General features: G+C 42.0%; 1 protein-coding gene and 1 long non-coding RNA gene across 3 annotated transcripts in view; one reads left to right on the plus strand and one right to left on the minus strand.

Annotated features, from left to right (window-relative positions):
- LOC109300885 overlaps nt 1-5,546 on the minus strand; it is a 19,554-nt gene extending 14,008 nt beyond the window's left edge. The window contains exon 1 of the long non-coding RNA XR_002098361.1: nt 3,402-5,546. This is a non-coding gene — a long non-coding RNA (uncharacterized LOC109300885). The remainder of the gene's footprint in view (nt 1-3,401) is intronic.
- Nucleotides 1-21,495, plus strand: part of PALLD (palladin, cytoskeletal associated protein) — a 251,935-nt gene that overhangs the window by 13,981 nt on the left and 216,459 nt on the right. For both annotated transcript variants that reach the window (XM_019521758.1, XM_019521757.1), the window contains exons 5-8: nt 763-904; nt 1,252-1,278; nt 16,330-16,449; nt 18,995-19,340. In XM_019521758.1, the coding sequence (XP_019377303.1) occupies nt 763-904; nt 1,252-1,278; nt 16,330-16,449; nt 18,995-19,340 (635 nt within the window). The remainder of the gene's footprint in view (nt 1-762; nt 905-1,251; nt 1,279-16,329; nt 16,450-18,994; nt 19,341-21,495) is intronic.

Here is a 21,495-nt window from a genome sequence, read left to right on the forward strand (position 1 = left end):
ACACCCAATGCCATGACCCAGAGTGCAGGGATGACCCCCTGAGCCTGCTGCCAACTTGGGGCTACTCTGCCCCAGCTCAAACTGCTGCAGTCCTGGAAAACTGCACCAGAGTTCATTGAGGTACACTAATTGCATGTGTAGATGCATCCAATATGTAGCAGTTCAAGTGCACACATTATTTCTATTCCATTGTAGTCTTGCAGGCTAATGCTTTGTCTTATGACTTGGCTGCACACACACACATTGAATAACCATGTTTGCACTCTCATCTTGCTTCAATGCTTCAGATGTTCCAGAATAACATTTTCACATTCTAGATGTCTACCTGAAAATAGTATAATTACTCCAAAATGACCAACTTAGCCAATATATAAAACCATCTCCTTAAAAAGTATAGGCTGGCTCCAACCCCTTCATTTCACACCTGAAGTAAAGACTAGAAGAACATCCAGAAGCATTTACTTCTGTCAGTGGTGAGAGAAGTTAAGTTGGATGATGATTTCAGAGGAACACATTTCTGTAACCAGTGGTGCACTTCATCCACTCTAGCAACATTAAAAATGTATTTAAAATAACATAACCACTGTATTTAAGCACCTTCTGTATGAGAAAACAGTATGCAGAAAAAGAAAATTACCGAAGTGTTATGACTCAACAAAATAAAGTGGGAATGAGTGAGGAAGGGAAGTTTGATATGACTGTTTTTGAAGTATGGGGGAATAGTGTCTTTGGTTGACTTAAATCATATTTATCATATTCCAGGAGCTGCAAAACTCCACAGCATCTGAAGGGCAGGTGGTTGTACTAGAGTGTAGAGTCAGGGGAACACCTCCTGTGCACGTCAAGTGGTTTCGGCAAGACATGGAAATCCAAGATTCTCCAGATTTCAGAATTCTCCAGAAAAGTAAGACACAGACCCCTTGCAAGTCCAAAGTTAATATTGGTACTATCCAAAAAACAGCATGGATCTAAACTCAGCCAGGGAAAGTTATCATTCTCCACCATCAGAATTGAATTTTAGGTAAAGAAAATCTCTTATCTACTCATCTGAGTTATCATAATGGAGACCAAAGAGAATAACTGTAGAATACAGACAGCATGGACATTTGACGTATGTTTTTTTCTGGCGATATCATTGCCAGAGACAGTGTATTTCCTGCAGTATTTCAAAATTAAACTTCTTTCTTTATTAACGTAACCTTTTTCTAATGCATTTTTCTTGTTTATTTCCTGCCTGCATGATGTGATAAGCAGAGCCACGATCTGCAGCAGAACCTGGTAAGAAATGTATGAAAAAATAATCTTTTAATTCACTAGCTCTCTGTGTTTGCAGTGAAGCCATAAATAGAACAATGTTTCTGCAAAGTATTGGTAATACGAAACTCCCTTAAAGACAACCTATTCTTTATCACAGGCTTCATCCTCTACACTGTACTAGACATCAATTCTTTTATTAGTTAAACAGTAAATTCCATTCAGACCAATGTGGAGGGCCTCACTGACTAAATCCTTAAGCCAGTGTTATTCTCAAAATATGAGCAATTTGCAAGCTAATGAGGAAAAAACCGCTCCCACAAAATTCCATCACCCAAATTCTACTGGCATAGTTTTGTAATACTAGACTGCTAAATGCTAGTTTCCCTAATTGAGCTTGTCAGCTGTGAGCTGTACTAAATGTAAGCAGAGTTGGCTCATGCAAGCATTCCTCATTCCAGTGAAACTTTAAAGAATATTCACAAGGTAAAATTCTTAGAACTCATCAGGCACAAACACTTCTGTGTACATTTTTTTTCTTTACTGCCTCTTTTCATCTTTTTAAATTAAATGCTACCACTAATATCACAACTTTGTAGTGAACTGTGGTTCATTTAGTGCTTATATAGTGAATTGTGGTTCAGTATGTATGGTCACCTACTGTCTACGGGGATGCTTCTGGTGTGACTGGATATTTTTCAACCCTTAGAGACTACAGTGTATTTGGCTGGCTCATAGGGAACTTCTGGTCTTGAGAGAGAATGCAGAGCAAGTCTGCTTCTATTCAGTATCGCCAAGCAGCGTATAGGGTGTTTTCATGTGCTGCTTGGTGCTACTGCTTTCCTAAGTTAAACCAGAAGAGCAGAAGATGGGTTAGTGGGTAACAAGTAAGACAGAGAAGAAGTTTTCTGAAAGGGTGAGGGCTTACACAGGGATGGGTACAGTCTTCTCTCACTAGGCTTTTCGCAGAAGAGAAAGGTAATGGAGAGGTAATTGTGTTCTTTTTCTCACTTTTCCACCAGTCTATCGTATTCTTCAGCAGAACACTTGCCTATGGTATTTTCTTTTTTTTAATGCTCTCTTTTTTTGGACCAGAAAAGCACTATTAATTATCAGGGTAGAAGAAGGGAGTGTGTACAATTGCAACATACAGCCCAACCACTTATTTGAGTGACAGATGGCATCATAAAATAAGTATACTCATTTTCTATGGTTCTTCTGCATGCCTTGATTTAAAGAGGCCTGAAATGTGGATCATGAGACACAATGGAATTAAAAGAATGTTGGAATTCAGTATGTTTCATCAAACCAGTCCCTCTAGACCAGGGTGTCAAACTCACCCTACCCTCTAGGTTGGATCTGGACCATTGGAAGCCTCGTAGTCCAGAACTGGATGTAGTAGTGGGGCAAGCAGCAGCAGCGGGGATTACCTCAGCCGTGTCTCATGCCCTCCCGACACTGATATGCATCCCCAGGGAGGCTCTGTGCCCCAGACTTTGGTGATGAGCCCTGCTTCCACTTGCCTCACCCCTCAACAAGCTCCATAGGCTAGATAATACAGCCATACATTTCACACCCTGACTTTAAAGGATTACAAATACGACTACATAACAACAAATATAGGCTATCCTAGTATGTAATCTTTAACTAATGTCCCTGGTTTAGGATTATAAATTACAGTACCCAGTTTGTTTCAGAATATTTGAAGCCTTTGGATATCTAGGGAGTAATGTGGTGTGCATTTTTTGTTGTAGAATATGACTGATATTTAACTATTTGGGCTCATAACAGGAAAATTTCAAAAATGGCTTTTCAAAAGGGATTTAGAAACGCAAATCCTGTTGAAATTTGGTGAGCGCAAAAAATTTGTACTCCTAAATTTCTACAACACTTGAAAGTTTTCTCCATAATAGATGGCTTGCTACTTAGTAAATTGAGTGTGCCCAATTTACTGCTTTTTAGACATTATGAAACAAAGCAGACCAGAGAAATTAGATCCTTTGGAAAAAATGAATTAATTTTCTCTTCTAGTCAGGAACAGTTTACATTCTGTTTTCCCACATCTAACCCACCAGACACTGTGAAAACAGTACCCTTATTAAGTGTCTATATCAATATTAACAGCAATTTCTCAACTACCAAATTACCTGGCTTGTATCTCCTACTATGACTTTTATCCCATTTCCTCTTCAGCAAGTTGGAAAGTTTTTGAAATGAGTAAAACGTAAGAGAAGAAGAGTTTAGGCAGTCTGTACTTTACCAGTAATTCTCCCCTTTGCTTTTTTCGTTTCTAGTTAAAATCATTTTATCAAGCCTATGTGCTTAAGTCTTTAGCTATTTTTAGCAACCTTTACCTGCCCAATGAAGATGTATGTTGCTATGAGCTAAGTATTTTATATTTAGAAGGCAGTGTGTCCTAATGAATTGAACATTGGGATTCAGGAGGCCTGGGCTCAATTTTTGGCTCTAGTCTTTCTTAGTCGATGATGTAAGTTGCCTTTCTGGTGCCTCAGCCTCCCAATTTATAACTATTAACCTTCTTTAAGGTTAAGTGCTTTAAGATCTGTGGCAGAGCTTAACAACGGTGATGGTGGTGCCAGCTAAAATCAAGGGTAGAGCTAGAAAGTGCTACTAATAGTGGTGGTAAATGAAATGTATAATGGAAACAATAAGAGTGATTCTGACTGAAGAGACCCAATCCCTTTCCCAGCTCTCTTGCTTATACTGTGCCAGTGGTGCTCAAACTTTTATCCCCATGGACTGGATTAGTGGTGCTGGGCCAGTCTGCAGGCTGCATCCTGTGCAAGGTCAGCACCTGCATTGGGCTCCATTTGACTGGATCGGGCCCTATGCAGCCTTGCGTCACTGGATCACTACCCAGGCAGCCAGATTGGGCCCTGTGGCACCTCAGCCTGGCTCTGCACTACCTCCAATTTTTTGGACCTATGGGAAGCTCTATGGCCTAGATAACATAGTTCCATGGGCCAGTTCTGGGCTGTGGCCTCAGGGGTTGAAGACCCCTTTACTTTACTGTTACTTGCATGGGCCACTTGCATCTTTCTCCCAACTCTGGCAAACTCACGAACTAGTACCAGAAGGTAAGTATGGCATCCTTCCTGCCTTTGTTGGGAGGAATCGGAGCAAGGTTGCACTGAAGGATCAGTCCATGAATTCAGAGACTTAACTTGTTCCTAAATCATATACATATTGGCTTAAATGCTGCCAAGTTGCTATTTAGATTCCTAACTGATAAAAGAGGGTTTGGACAGACCCCTTTAGATCAGGGATGTCCAATTTCCCAGCACTAGAGGGTTGGCCACAGACCTAGGGGGTGCACATAGTGGAGGCTGCCCGTCTGGTCTCCCTCCCCTGCTGTGCATACAATACAGCTCCCCCTTGCCATGTGCACAGCCCAGCCTCTCCTCCCTGCCACCCGCCCTGCAACACAGGCAGTCTGGATTCCCCCCACCATACATTTAGCACCCTTGACCCACCTCCCAGACATGCACGATACACAAATACATGAGCAGCTTGGCTCTCTCCTTTGTGCATCATGCAGCACCCAGAGCCCAGGTTCCTCCTCTGCCTTCTGCACAGCCTGAGCAGCCTGGCCCTCTTCTGTTGTATCACCCTGCTCCCAGGAGCACAGACAGAAATCAGAAGCCGTAGGAGGGAGGGGAAGCCCAGGGACTGCAGACACCACAGCAACAAGAGCAGTGGGCAGAGTGCAAGCCAGGCAGGAGCTCACAGGCCATATCGTAACCACTTACAAACTGCTTGCAACCCATGGGCCACCAGTTAAACATCTCTGCTCTGTTCATATGTTCTCCCTCTAAAGTGTCCACTCCTGCCGTTGCCAGAAACTGGATACTGGGCTAGATGGACCATTGTTCTGACTCAGCATGGTGCTCCTTATGTTCTTACATTCCTATGTTCTTACAGAAATAAGTCTCAATACAGTAGGACTTGTCAAAACAGGAGAAAAGATATTTTTGTCCAATCTGTGGAGAAAATTTTAGATTGAAATAACAACTCTTGGATTGCCATTAGAAATAGTACAGCATCTTTACAATGAACAGTTAAGTTGGTTCCAGAAAGACCATGGATACATTGTGTTGCTGTATGTTGCAATGCAGATTCTAGGAAGAGGTAAGATAATACATGTAAAAGAAGTGGCTTGAAAGCAAACAGGTATTTCAACTGCTGCTGAATGCAGATGGTGAACACATTAACAAAGACTGAGTATAAGAACACTGACCACCATGGTGCCATTGTTACACTCAAATTTGAGCTGCACTTCATTCATTAGGCTAGATATCAGGAGGCGCTACTTCACGGTCAGGGCAGCTAGGATTTGGAACCGACTTCCAAGAGAAGTGGTGCTGGCTTCTACCCTGGGCGTCTTTAAGAGGAGGCTAGATGTACACCTTGCTGGGGTCATTTGACCCCAGTACTCTTTCCTGCCATGGCAGGGGGTCGGACTAGATGATCTACTCAGGTCCCTTCTGACCCTAGAAACTATGAAACTATTTAACTACTTTCTATTGAGATGCTATATTTGTCCTACTATGTTGTAGAACAGCTTTAGTAGCTTTCAGCTTTTGTCCAAGTGTTACTAAAAATCTTACAAGGCAAATCCAGTGAGCTGTACTGACTAGATCAGTAGTAATAATTTTAAAGAAGAGATACTCCATGAATTAATACAGCTGAAAGACTGTAGAACAGCTTTTTCTTGTCACTGTTATGTTCTGTCTGGCTAATGTGTTTTACACTCCTCTCCCTGTCTAGACAGAATTCAGCTTGCATCACAAATCTCTTCAGACTGCTTTGTGAATTAATAGCTAGTCAGATTACCTAAGGCCAACATCACAGTTTGTCACAGTTTACCTGCTTCTTTCTTTGACATTTTGACTTTATACTGATTGAATCCTTCAAAGAATAGTCTGCTTGGGGATGAAAAAAATCCCAAAGAATCATTTGCCAGCTGTTGATGCTTTGGCCATTACTCAGCTGTCTGGAGGCAGCCACAAACTGTATTGAATTACTGTAAAACAATTGTCTAATGGCATGTAAGAAGAAAACTATATAAAATCATATTTTTTGCTTTGCCAGGGAAATGCTGCAATAAAATATAAAATTCATCAAAGCATATAATGCTGCATTTGTTGATCAGAACACAGTCATCCTGGATCTTGGATCAGACTTTCTAGTTTTCATGTTTTTCATGTTCTAGGTCTAACAGTCTCCTAGAAAATTCATAACATTTTCAGCATAAATTTTGGAAGCTGAAAATATTATGTTAAAACTGAAAACGTGCTACAAAAGTCACCTAAAATTCAGCTTTCTCATCCTGAGAGTTGGAAAAACATGTAGTACAAACTCTTCTTGGTCAGTAAGTGTATATGCTATAGGCCAGGGATGTCAAACTCAGATTCAGCCCTAGGCCAGATCCATGGCCAGTGGCAACTGCAGTGGGCAGGAGCAGGAAGAGTCCAACAGTGGCAGGGGCAAGCAGCCACAGGGCAAGGAAATGTATATCTGCACAGTTCTTGCAGCAGGTTATGCTCCCTGGTTTTCCCAGCTTCCCATTGCCCACTGGTAGCCTGATGAGCCATATTAAATGGCACTGCAGGCCAGATCCATCCCACAAGCCCTATGTTTAGCTCTGTTATAGGCCAAATTCCCAGCTGGTGTAGCTCCACTGAAATAGAAAGGTTTGTGCCAGTTTTCATTAGCAAAAGATCTGGCTCTGTTAGTCACTTAAGAAAGCATGATGGCAACAGTGTCCAAATCTGGAGATGAAATGCTACTTTCAGAACTGAGAGGACAGCTACGCCACTGCTCGGGTTCAGCACGTAGCTACTACAGAATGGCATCTCTGCTATGGTGCAATGTCGACATAGGTGATAAGCAAATCTTGCAACCAGACACATCTCCCTGACAAAAAGTCAGCACAGCAAAAGCACTAGTCACTAATTCCAGATAGTGATATTTTCCCCCTGAACTGCCACGGAAAAGCACTGTTTGGGGCTTGATAAAAAGCTGATAAATAAAGTTGCTTCATAGAGTAGGCTAATATAGGTCCTTGGGATGCTGAAAACATCTTGGTCTGTCTATTAATTGTCCTATTTGCGGGGAAGGGGAGTTGTTTTGTTTTTGTGTATTCTGTGCTGTATCAGTAGAAATTGAGATCCCAGTTTTTCCTTGATGAACAGTCGTTTTCTAGCCTGGATGTTTAATCATGCATTCCCTATAATTGCATGATTTTGCCAAACATCACATCTTCCCTCCAGTTGAGTTTTGGTCACATATTTCAGAGGTGACATTTCCTAAACTATCTGCAGATTTAGACTGCAGATGATCTGAATCATGTCATTCCATCTTTCAAGTGGTGTAAAGGTGGATCTCTAATGTTAGAGTTCATGAGAATCTCTGCTGAAATCAAGGTGAAACAGGTCTGTGAGTGGGTGGGTAAGGTGCGGCACTGGTGACCAGGATTACTTAAATTAGAGGGTAAGAATCAACTATTCTTTTCCGTGTTTTTGTTGCAGAACACTTAAGAGGTTTCACAAGACTGCACTGATACTGTCTGTATTTTTACTTAAGGCTTCTTTTTGTATCTGAAACACTGTAGTTATCACCCACATTCAATTTTTCTCTATTTTAAGATAGAGAGGCTGTCAGTCTACTATAAATGCCCCTCAAGTACTTTGTCACCTCTGGTGGTTCAGTTAATAACGGTGCTTGGACACGTGATGAAATTACCCTTTTTAGTGGTTTAATTGCCCTTTTTTAGCAATTTAATCTCATCACACTCTACACATTTGGCAGTGTGACTTTAATTTTGTCACACTGTACATGTGCAGAAGCACATTGCAAATTAAATGACTTTGTTACGTAGTGAATTAAAACACATCCCAATGTATTATAGTTTGCTACATAACACATTGCAGCAATACATCCATCCATCCCTGAGGCCCTCCACAACTCAGGGGTCACTCCTGCCGCCTTCCTGCACTGTCCACAGGGTCAAGGCAGCCTGTTCCTGAGTGGAAGGCGATGAGGACAGTGCATAGATGTTTGGGTGAGAAGGGGCCTTAGCAGATCATTGAGTGTGGCCTCCTGCCCTGGGCAGGAAAGAGCACTGGGGTCAGTCTGCCCCAGTCAGGTGCATGTCTAGCCTCCTCTTAAAGACCCCCAAGGTGGGGGTGAGGACCACCTCCTTTGGAAGCCCATTCCGGATTCTGGCTACCCTGACCATAAAAAAGTTCTTCCTGATGTCTAACCTAAGTCTGGTTTCCATCAGTTTGTGGCCATTGTTCCTAGTTACTCCACGGGGTATCCTGGTAAACAAAGCATCGCCTATTCTTTGCTGCACCCCCACTCCCACCTCCATTGAATTTGGAGGTGGCCACAAGATCACCTCTCAGCCTTCTCTTGCGGAGGCTGAAGAGATCCAGAGCCCTCAACCTCTTTTTGTAGGTCTTTGCCTGCAGGCCCCTAGCCATATGAGTGGGCCTCCTCTGAACCTTCTCAAGCTTGTCCCCATCCCTCTTGAAGTGTGGCACCCAAAACTGGATGCAGTACTCGAACTGTGGCCTGACCAGTGCCGCATAGAGGGGAAGTATCACCTCCCTGGACCTGTTAGTCTTGCACCTCCTAATGCATGATAAAGTGTGATTAGCTTTACTGATCACTTCATCACATTGATAAATCATGTTCATCTTGGTTTCAGCAATGACTCCGAGATCCCTTTCCAGTGCTGTGCTGCTGAGAAGGTCCTCCCCCCACCTTTAAGCATGCTGGTGATTCCTTCTCCCTAGGTGCAGCACCTTGCACCTGTTCTTGTTGAACTGCATCCTGTTCTGTTCCACCCACTTTTCCAGCCTGTCCAGATCTGCTTGGATTCATTCCCTACCCTCTAGTGTGTTAACTTTATCCCATAATTTGGTATCATCTGTGAATTTGGACAGGATGCTTTCCATGCCCTCATCCAAGTCACTCATGAAGACATTGAACAGCACAGGTCCAAGGACTGAGCCTTGTGGGACTCCACTGCCCACATCTTTCCAGGTCAATACTGACCCATCCACCACCACTCTCTGGGTGTGACCACTAAGCCAATTTGCCACCCACCTGACCGTGTAATCATCTACGTCACTGCTGCTCAGTTTATCTGTGAAAATAGGATGAGATATTGTATCGAAGGCCTTCTTCAAATCCAAGTAGATGACATCTACCTTGATTCCTGCATTTAAGCATTTTGTGACCTGGTTAGTAAGGCAGGATCTACCTGCTATAAATCCATGCTTGTTGCCCTTCAGCATTGTTTTTCCCACTGGACAAATATGATCCTTAATAATTTTTTCAAAGATTTTCCCAAGGATAGAGGTGAGACTAACCAGTTTATAGTTACCCAGATTCTCCTTCCTCCCCTTCTTGAAAATCAGGACCACATTGGTCCTTTTCCAGTCCTCTGGGACCTGACCTGAGCACCAAGAGTGCTCAAATAGCTGTGCCATTGGCTCTGCTATGTTCCTGGCCAATTCCTTCAGTACCCTTGGATGAAGATCATCTGAGCCTGCCAACTTAAACACATCCAGCCCCTCCAAGTGTCCCTTCACTAAGTCAGCTCTAACAATTGGTGGACTGGTTTCCCTTTGGTGCCTGTCTATGATCCAATTGGGAGATTTGTCCTGATCCATGTTCAGAAATACAGAGGCAAAACACTCATTGAAGAGCTCAGCTTTGTCCCCTCTATCTGTCACTAATTGCCCTGGTTTGTCCTGTAGGAGTTCTATGCTACTCTACACCTTCTTTTTTCTCCCTATATACCTGAAGAAGGATTTTGTTGTCTTTAATTTTTGTTGCCAGCCTAAGTTCCATTTCTGCTTTGACCTTTCTGATTGCCTCCCAGAAAGTGTGGGCCAAGTAGGTATACTCTGCCTTGGTAGCTACCCCCTGCATGCACAACCTATATGCCTCTCTTTTTGCCCCTAGGCTTTCCTGGATTCCCCTGTTCAGCCAAAAGGGTTTCTTGGCCCCTTTGTCCCCTTTCCTATGCAGTGGGATTGTCTCCTTCTGTGCCTGTATGATTGCTTCCTTTAGAAATGACCATCCTTCCTGGAATCCTGTCTCACCAATGTTCCTGTTCTTCAGTGCCTCACTAATGAATCTCCTGAGCACACTGAAATTGGCCTTTCTGAAGTCTAGCACTTCTGCCCTGTTGGTTATCCTTCCCAACCTATGCCAGATAGTGAATTCAATCAAGTGATGATCACTGTCCCCTAGGTTACCTTGTGTCAGTAGATCCCCCACCAAGTCCAGTATGGAATTGGCCTAGTGGGACCATATACCTTCTGTATTAGGTGAAGGTCCTGTATGCAGGTTAAGAACCTATGTGAACAGCTGGACATGTCCCTTGACTGTATGGCCTCTGAGAGCTGTCTAGAGAATTCCAGGTCCAAATCCTCCTCCTGATGTGGTGGCCTATCGTAGACCCTCACTACCAAGTCCCTTTCCCCCTGACCTCCTTGCATTCTGACCCACAGTACCTCTATTTGCCCCTCCTCTGCTCCCATCTTGATTATGGAAGATGTATATTGCTCCTTAACATAGAGAGCAACACCCCCCTTCTTTTCTCCCTACTCTGTTACATCTGTACAGCCTGTAGTCCTCAGTGCTTACTGCCCAATCGTGGGTAGGGTCCTACCAGGTTTCAGTTAGCCCAACTAAGCTGAAGTTTTTGTTTGCAAGCAGGAGTTACTCCTGCTTGTTCCTTCAGCTTGTTCGCCATGCTCCTAGCATTAATACAGAGACACTTGAGCCCCCCGATGGGTGCCCTTGGTGCCCTCCAGTCCTGATGCTCATCGGGCCCCTTAGTATTTACGTGGGCTGTTCCAGCACACGGCTTGTGGTCTGCTGATCCTAGGTTCTCTTTTTCATCTGCATCCCTGTCCCCTGATGAACCTAGTTTAAAGCCCTGCATAGGAGATCAGCCAGCCTGTAAGAGAACAGGCTCTTACCTTTCAAAGAGAGATGAAGACCATAATGTCCCAGGATGCCCCTTTTGTGGAAATGCGGATTGTGTTCGAATAAGCCAAAACCCACTTGGTGACACCAACTCCAGAGGTGCAGGCTGACTTCTTTAATGCATGGAGTGCTGGAAGCCCTGCAGGGGAGGTGGTAAGGTCCCACTTTTTTTTTTCCCCAGCAGAGCCTGCCTGTCTCTGCCCCAGCCAGGGGGTGAGCTGCTGGTGGCATCTGAAATGCAGGGGGCCCTGGTCCTTCCATTTGTGGTGGTGCACCCCCCAGGGCTGACAGCTTGTAACCAGCACCCAGCTTGCTAGCACCCCACCTGGATGGTCCTGGGGGGCACTGCCACTGCAGAGGGAAGAATGAGGGCCCCCCCACAGCTCAGGAGTCACTCAGCCCACTGGTAGCTCACCCCCTGGCTGTGGGAAGGCTCTTCCAGGGTGAATTAAAAAAGCAGTGATGGGTCGGATCCTTTTTTTTTATCCAGTGGAGCCTGCTTACAGCTGGGGGTCGAGCTGCAAGCTGCATCTGAGCTGTGGGGGACTGCAGTCCTTCCTTACGTGATGGTGGAGCCCCTTGGGGCTGCCCAGGCAGGTTGCTAGCAAACTGGGTGCTGACTTGGAACAGCTCAGGGCCCACTAGCAGCTCACCTCCCAGCTGTGGGCAGGCTCTGCTGGGAAAAAGAAAAAAAGATTGGGCCCCTCACCATAAGTGACAGAGCCCTTTAACTGAATCAATGCGTTTTTAATTGTCACAATTAAAAACCCACTTTTTCAGTTAAGGGAGAACTAAATCCCCATCGCATGTACAAGTGGCCTTAGGGACTAAGATGGAAGAGAAGATACCAGTCTCCCACAAGACATTTTCAACATCAGTCTTTCACCCGCAAGTATCACTATATGCATCCACTCTTTCTTTTATGGCAGAAACTTTGTTGTGGCTTTGGAACTGTGTATGTGTGTGGAGCAACATCTCTATGTATTGCATCATGATTGAAAAACTAAAGAAAAGCTATTTGTGTTCCAGGATTATGCATGTATTACAGTGGAGGAAGTTGAAGATCAAAGTTGAAAATCAAAGCTGTAGATCAAAGAAAAGCTTTAATTTCAGTGTGATGCACACAGACGTTCTGGGAAATAAATGCAGTCCACTGCAGTCTTTTTCAACAAAGAAATTAGTTAAATGTTTCAGAACTAGAATGCTAATCAAAATGGCCAGAAGTAGAGCAATTTTCCTACATATCTAATAACATAACTACAATTTTAAGGTACAGCAGCCTGGGAGTGAAGATTTTTTTTTTAGCTTTAGTTCTCCCTTAAGGTGATTCTGACTCTCAAGGAATGAATGAAAAAGATCAGCCTCTAAAACATAACCTTTCCTTCTAGCCGACTGAAAATATAATCAAGTGCTAGTATGCATCAGTATATATGATCAGTATCTTAAGACTTAACCAAATACCCAGAAAAAATAGGCATCCAGCTCCTAAGAAAAAGGTTCTTTAGCTGATTCCCACATGTACTGAACCAGTGTTTTCTCCAGTACTTTCTACAGATGCTTGCTAATAAGTCGTTTAACTAGGATTCTGCATGAGACAAAGATAATGTTGGTTTTGGGCAACAAATCATCTAAAGGCAATAGCAGTCATTTTTGCTTATACCGGGGTTGAATTTTGCTCCGGATATCTTTTGGGCACATTTGTAAGTGCAGCTAATGTGCCTGAACCTTCTGTGAAGAAAATTCAGGCTCGTTAAAGCATTCCTTTGTGTACATGTGCGTCCCTGTCAGGAGCAAATTTGCTCCCAATGGGAGCAGTTCAGTCTAGGGCTGCCCCTGCCCTCCTGCAGCAGCCAGGGGGAGCTCCAGGCTCCCCTGGGTGCCAGCATTGATGGTCGGGCTTGGGCTCCAGAGAGCAGAGGATAGCTTCCAGCTCCACGGAGCTTGGGATTGCAGCCCAGCTCAGCAGCACTGGCTTGGGGCAATGACCTATGTCCGACTGTGAGAGTAAGTAACACCAAGACCAGGGGGAGATGTAGAGAGGAGACAGCTCCAGGACTTGTGGGGGAGGCACAAGGGGGAAGCAGCAGTGGGGGGAGAGCTTCTCCTCACATTTCCCCCAGTCCTGGTGCTGCTTTTCCTTCGTGTCTCCCCCCGTCTCAGTACTGCTCAGCTCCCAGCTCCCCCCAGTAATGGGTGGGGAGCAGGAGCTGACAGGGGCATGTATTCCATGGGCAGTGGCAGGTTTAAGAGGATAGGGAATCTCTCTGTCCCCATAGACTTGCTGCTGCCTGTGTAGCACACACCCTAGTCAGCTCCTGCCCCTCTTCTGTGCCTGGGCGGTAACCAGGAGTTGAGTGGCACCAGGACCGAGGAGAGAGAGCTCCCCCATCGCAGCACTACTCAGCTCCTGGCTTCGGGGGGCGGGGAGGGGAGCTGAGCTGTGCCAGAGCTACAAACAGCTGCCCCCCACTGCCCACTGTGGCTCCATGCTGCCTAGGCTGATCAGAGGCAAATTGCTCCTGGTCAGTGTCTGTATGTGCACTACTGCACAGTAGCTAATGTGCTGTTAATTTAGTAACTGTATTTGTTGATACTAGCAAAAGATGTGTTAGCCTAAGTTACTGCGCAGTAAGTCTTCACATGTGCAGATGCTGATGCTTAACCACACATTATATTAGTCTAATGATCAGTAAAGCATCTTGTGTAGATGCATTCTTTGATTAGTGAGATGCTTACAAAGGATTTCTAAAGCTACTGCTTGCTTCAGCCAGTGTTGCCATCATAGAGCATCACATATATACTAGGCAGTCTGGCTGTCCAACAGTTTAGGTCAAAAGGTCAGCTTGTCAATGCAATTTATTTTACTATTGATGTATAAAATTTATTATTAATACAGGTTTGCCATGCAACATTAGTTTATAAGTAAAAATTATCATGGTAGAATATATTTTAATTAAATGACTCTTTAATTATTGAAAGATATATTGTCATCTCTTGATAATTCTATGTGAATTATTACATTATATTATATACATCCTTAAGTTCTGTCTTTTTTCATATACAGTTGTAAAAATGTGATGCCACTGGATTGTACCTTTGTTCCATCACAACGCAATGTGACTAATAAATTTATTATGTTGGTTGCAATTCCCATTTGTGGTTCTGAAATACTCATCATTTAGAATGTTGCTGTTCCTTTAACAGGAAATTAATATGGTTTCTGTATCAAATTACATTCCAAGGAATTGTTGAATCCAGGAAGACTCATGTGTGTTTAACAAGATAACGTAAAGTTACTTAATACAGTACCTAAAACACAGTAATGCTAAAAAGTTTGACCTCTTTAGTTCAAAAACTAGTTTGTGTTACCTATTACTAGCCTGATAAGACTTTTCATGACTCATTAATCTTCATCTGGGTCAGATAAGTTCCAACGTGCTACAGTACTACCAGACATCCTTTTGCAGTTATACAGAATGACTACTCTGAGCTGCCAAAAAATATGTTTTACTGTCTGAAAAAAAAAAAATCATGCCAGACCTTTAATTAGTCATTCCTTTTCAGCCTGTCTCCAACACAGGAAGTCTTTGGATATACAGCAATTTGAAAGAGGAAAAATCCTTTAACTTTAATTGAGACATCAGCTTGCTGCCCCTCAAAGAAACTTTAAGAACTACTCCCGGCATCTCATTATTTAATCTAAGAGAAATAAAACCTACCCTTACTACAGCCCTTTGCAGAGTAATTCTCTTGTGAAAAATGGTGGGTTCTGAAATATTCAGCTTACTTCTCCAGCTCTGCTCCTTGCTATTTTTAATATGTTAAAAATCAAATGAATATGTAGAGATCTACAAGAAAGCACAAAATGCTTCTATTTTTTTTCTACTAAAAGTTTGGTACAAGTTTAGTCATAAATTTCAAGTGTAAAGCTTGGGAGATGCCTATATATAGCTTATACAACCTGTGTTTTGAAAGGTGGTTTCTAATTGCCTAAAGAAACCTTGAACTTAAAGTATCCAGGATAGCTATATACAAGTGGGATTGTTTAAATCGGCTTTGAAAATTCCTGTAGCATTCCAGTAGGACTATCAATATGTTGATATCTTTTTTTAGTATCTAGTATCCTATGTAGTTCCAAAGCTAGATAATATTGGGCAGATTGTATAGGAAAAACTGGAACTATAGCTCAGTTAATCAACATCATTACCATTACAATACCTGAAAATGATGAAAGTAAGAACATGAAGCCTTTGATAAAGATCAAACTGTGATATGACCAGTCCCAAACTTTTGGTAGGTTTGGACTCTAATATAAGATTTCCAGTTTAGGTCCTGCTGCATTTAAGGCAGGGAGGGACATAATTTGGTCTCTAAAGTTGTGTCACAATTCCTGTTGACTTCACTGACTCTTGCCTGTTAAAGGTGATCAGGGGTGTAAAAGTATATGGAAAATGCAGGGAGTAAAAGATCAAGCTAATTGTTTAATCCAAACTAACTTTCTCTAAGGTTTTTTTTAAGTGTATCTGGTTTTTGGTGGTTAGTTCTACCTTTAAAGACTGACAAGGTTCTTTGGGTAAATCCAAAACCTTTTATTAGACCAACTAATAAAAGATCTCAGATTTACCCAAAGAATTTTGTCTGCCTGTGTCCTTAGATCAACATGACTACAACCAATACCTTTAAAAAATGACACTATTTAATACCCTTTCTTCCTAAACACTCAGGGCATATATACACATGCAGGGAGGCTGCTCTGACATGCTGTAATTTCTTTCTTTCTGAATAGAAAAGATTCAGAATTGTTCGTATCTATGCCTTATGTGCTTGCCCAGAGTTCAGTAAAGCTGTGCAAGCCACACCTGCATGTGGAAACCGGTTAATTGATTACTTGCACGTGTCAGTAAAGCTTCTGCTCCAAAAAAATCATTGTTTTTGCCTATTTAAAAAAAATGGTTGGGAAAAACCTTTAGCCTTTAGGCCCCTTTGTAAACATAGTACCCTAAGTAGCTGATCGTTGGTTTGCTCCTCTCTGCTCATTTCCAGAGGAGATCTGTACCCTGGTCATTGCAGAGACTTTTCCTGAAGATTCCGGAACCTTCGCATGCACAGCAGCAAACGAGTACGGATCAGCAACAAGCAGCGCACAGCTGACAGTCTGCTCAGGTATGCAACAGAGGGAAGGAGGATTTTATATTGAAGGACTTAATAAGTTGCTATATTCATGAGACATCTGTGAAGTTTATCTAGGAACTTTCTTTGCAGAAAGCAGCTGTTTCAGGACACAGAAACTTTGCTGGGCACCTCCTTGCTGTACCTCCAATTCAGTCTTTCTGAGAGTAGTTTCATATCCCCCATCACTGCCTTAATCTGCTCTCTCCAAGTCTGGGAACTGCTTCTGGTGGATATTGGGAAGGCTAATGCATTTATCCTCAAGAGACATGAAAAAGGAACCATATGGATCCCCGTAAATATCTTCCAGAAATCCAGCTGCTAATTGAAAGGGTCAAGTACTATCAAACAGCAACAGCTGAATCAGCGTTGTCTCTTCCTGGAGCAACAGAGCTGTTCAGGCAATCTGTTTTACTGAATCCAAAAGCAGCAGAAAAAAATAATAACTGAAAAGATGCTCTTTAAGCAGCTAACATGTTCATTAGGTTGATTCACAAAGTAATACAGATATAGAAAAAGAACCAGTACTCTGTGAAGAAAATTGTAGCAGTAGTATCCTAAAGAATAAATTACTGAAGAGAAACTGGACACAACTACACATTCATTAATGTGCCATAGTTACTGTGCATTAATCAATGCACAGTAGCTGACACTACTGCACAGTAGCACTAGTGCATGGCTTTTTAGTGACAGTAACTGAACAGTAGTCTAATATTACTGCGCAGTAGCATATTAGCACAGTTTTTGCTGTGACACACTACTGCATAGTAGTATTAGGCTACTGCGCAGTTAGTGTCTTGTGTAGAGAATCAAAAATCAGTCCAATGCACCCTCAGCTATTTTGCGTTCTTAAAGATATGGCTCTCCCAGATTTGGCTCAAGAAAAAAACATTAAGAAATCTAAGATGAATGCTGTTGACCACTTGTTAGTGCTAATGCCAGTAAGACAAACACATTCCTAAGAGAGACTGGAGACAGAAATGCATCCTTACTAGGGGTGTCTGAAGTGGGCCATATTCGATTTGGATTTCGATTTGGTCTGATTTGGGGGACAGTGATTTGATTCATTGATTTGGATCACTGTCCCTATTCAGTTCGGATGAATCCAAATCTGAAGATTTGATGCTGATTTGGAGAATAAGTGATTTAGCCATAGACACAGCTTTAAATGTTTTTTCTACATACCTCGAGGTACCAGGCACGGCTCGAGAATGCTGAGATGGTGAGAATGGTGAGTACGTGGGGGGCCACCCCCTGTACCCTCCCAGCTTGGTGATTGGCCATGGAGAAACCCTGAGGGGGTCCCCATGCGCTCCACAGCTGACCCAGAAGTGGACCGGAAGCACTTCTGGCCCACTTCTGGGTCCACCACCAAGCACGCTGGGGACTCCCCCACGCTCCCATGGGACGCTCCATCCGCCCCACCATCTCAGTGTTCACGAGCCACCTGGTACCTTGACGTATGTAGAAAAAACATTTAAAGCTGTGTCTATCTCCAAATCATCAAATCTCTCCGAATTGATTCAGAGGGTTCTGATTCAATTTGGAAAAATTAAAGGGTCTCCTGATTTGATTCAGATTTGGTGGTTCAACCGCTGAATTTCTGCCAAATTGAATCAGTGACCAAAGCTTCACACAGCCCTAATTCTTACTGCCTTTGTTGCTGTCAATTCGAGTACCCTTTTCAGTTGCTTCTGTAGAGCAGCATTTCTTGCAATTAATTTGCAAGATTTGGATGCTAGAAAACCTGTGTTCTGTTCCCAGCTCTTTCACTGAGGACTAGTATGACCTTGAACTAGTCACTTGCCTATCAGAGCATCACTTGTTTCATCTTCAGAATGGAGAAAAATATTTACCTGTCTTGAAGATGAAGCTATCTGAAGATTTATATAAAGTGTGTTGCTATCCTTAGCTGTAATACAACCACATAAGTGCCAACAATGAGTATTTGTTGTTAGTTTACTAATCGTATGTTTTCATTTATGCAAAGAACATTTGAAAAAATAATCTAATGAAGCCTGACAGATTCTTTAACATCATGCTTCCGGGGCTAGATGGCAGTAGAGGCAAAATGAAAATAGATGACGTTATACTAGCGAAGATGGAAAATAAAATTCTTATGTTCTGTGTACAACTTAAAACAGAAATGCTGACTGCTTAGTTCCATAATGTGCAACCTGATGTTGTTGCTGACTTTGTGTAGTGAACATTAACGAGATTCCAGTGCAGAGATTTTATTCAGCCAGCCATTCTTAAATACAAATAAACTACTTGCTGTTCTTAACTGGCAACAAGTGCCACCTCCATCCTGGGCAGAGATGGAAAATGAATAGTCAGTAGCATATCTAATCTAGCGTGAATATTTTTGAGAGCCCCAGAAAAAATATCCAATTGGCATAGGAACTATTCATAATGAAAATGTAGTGATCTCACCTTTTTAATAAGCTAAAAGCACACTGCATGCATGTGTTGTGAAGAATCTGTTATGACGACTGAATATGACTTGTTGGACAGGAATTAATCTCCTTTTTTGTTTTAGCCAACTCGGAAAGCTCTTGCCATGAATTGTCAGCAAGAGAATCCAACTGTGATGATTTCCAGCATTTCCCGCCTCCCCCTCCAATGCTTGAGATTAGTTCTCTTGAGCTTCCTCCAAAGAAGCACACAGAGAGCCACCAGGTGAACAACACTGAACGTAGACCCAGTGTAGCAGCTCTTCAGTTACAGCTAAACTCTTCTGAGAAGAAACCTAATGGCATCCATCCCAGTCATGGAGTAAATGGTGTGATTAATGGCAAAACTAACAGTGATAAATCTACCCCATCTCCAGCTGTCTTGCTTTCACCCACCAAGGAGCCGCCACCAGTGCTTGCCAAACCAAAGCTGTGAGTATTTCTACATGGTGTTTTAATTCTCCTTTTCCTAAATTTGCTAGCTGTTGAAAGCAAACCTTCTACCCTAAACATTGTCTCCTTGACAAATAATGGCCACAACTGTGACTGTTTCTTGATTAATGCCTTTCTTGTTAGAGTGGATGAACTCCCAAACAGCTGAATGCAAGAAAAATCAGCAAACTTTAATTTATGGTCATAGCATATAAAAGTATATTAAGCATAGTAAAATTAATATTGTAGCTTAAAACCACAAAACAAAAACAATGCATATTAATGGCTGCTAATGTCCTTTATTCAATCACTTGTAATACATATGATATATACAATTTAATTTATTATATTATATTAGGATAATACAACATGCATAAGCTCCTTTCATTGACATCCTATTCATAATGGTTCTGAGTCACTATAATAAGATATTAAACAGCATACGATGGGGGGAAGAGGGATACAGAAATTACAACAAATAAAAACCATACATTTTTGGCCTGGTGCCTGTTACATTACAATTTATATTACATGATAGATTTCAGCTTGGCTTTTGGGGGGGGGTGTAAAGTATGTCTTAAGTATCTGTACAGCAGTGCATTTTGGCACGTAGACGTGCCTGAGGACTGCACAGAGACTCCTTTTTCCAGCCCTACTAAAGGCTCATCCAGTCGGGAGGACAGACTAAAATAATTTCTATCTTTTTCTTATCTATATCTTTGCTCACTGTTACCAGGAATTACTGTATCAGAAGGGCTGATTGAAATTATCAGGTCAGAGTAGTACGTTTATAATGGACTAAATCCATTTTTGGAAAAAGGAATAGGATTTTGTTGTTTGTTTTTGTTCTGTTGTTTTTAAATGGGGCTAAAGAAAGGCAGAGGAAGGAAGATCTTTCCTCCATTGCCCAAAAAATCTCCATATATTGATGTGTTATCCAGAAAGCATACATTTTTTAATTGATTTTTCTTGTGCTAAACTTATTCCATCTTTTGTAATTTAATACAATATTTAAACCAAATTCTACACCTCCGACTCCTGGGGAACTCTCATTAATGTTTTACTGACGTATTTGTGAGGCTTCCAGGGCAACTGCTGCCGGATTTGTCCCTAGTTTTCTTAATTATTTGTCTGTTTCCGTTAGTCACACCATGATTCGTGCATCCCAGGATTGATTCATGTTCTTTCTGTACAGTGAGTATGGTGCTTCTTTATATGTGATCCAAACCAAAATATTTATATACATTCTGAACCATAACTTGTATCAACATGTTGTTTAAAAAAAGGGCATCTAGTACAATAGTGAAGTTGAGAACCACCAGTAGAATTAGTTGAGTAACTTCTGGCTATGTTCATATTCAGAAGTCTATAACACTAGTAATTTAAGTAACAGAAACAGCATTCATTATAAAAGCAACAGCTAAAAAGCCTGACTTTGGACTTAGGGATGTCTTGCTTCAATCATATTCAAAATCATTAAGTGTAGTTGTTTATATAAAAATATTGTGTTCAAACAGAGATTAACATGAAGTCAGAGAAGCTGAATCAGGAGGGATTAACAGGCTACAACAGCTTCTTTTGCTTTGAAGTTCAAAACCCTTCAATTTTAAGTTCTTGGTCAAAACTATCATGAGTAAATTAAAAATATAATCTTCCTACGTTTTTCAGCATGTCTGCGAAAAACAGACAGAACAGTTTTGTGGTTAATGAAAAAGTGGATGAGTGGCTAAGGCACAAGTTTTTAGACTGACATCATTACTTCTTTTTGAGTCAGACTCAGCACAGAGCTCAGGTACAAAACTGGGAACGATTATTATTATTATTATTTATTCTCTAATTGTTGTTGGTTGAGTTTTTCAGGAGAGGATATGCTGTAGGTGCAGAACTCTTAAGTACAAAATCCAGGTATATAAAATAATCAGAATTAGAAATGAGTTGAGCCTAGTTATGAGAGTTTGGACCTCCTTGTAAATCCACATCCCTTTTTGCAAAATCTGTGCATATTAAGCAATTAGATTCTACCTGTCCAAGAGGAAACTTGCTCAATCGCTTCAAAATCTAAATGCGCCTCTGCCGTGAGAACATGTGCAATTGTATTAAAATCTTGAGGTGAAATTGTGGGCTGTATTTTTGAAAGGAGGAAGAGATGAAGATT

This window comes from Gavialis gangeticus, unplaced genomic scaffold, assembly GCF_001723915.1.
Source record: "Gavialis gangeticus isolate Ggan-Ray unplaced genomic scaffold, GavGan_comp1, whole genome shotgun sequence".
NCBI lineage: Eukaryota > Metazoa > Chordata > Crocodylia > Gavialidae > Gavialis > Gavialis gangeticus.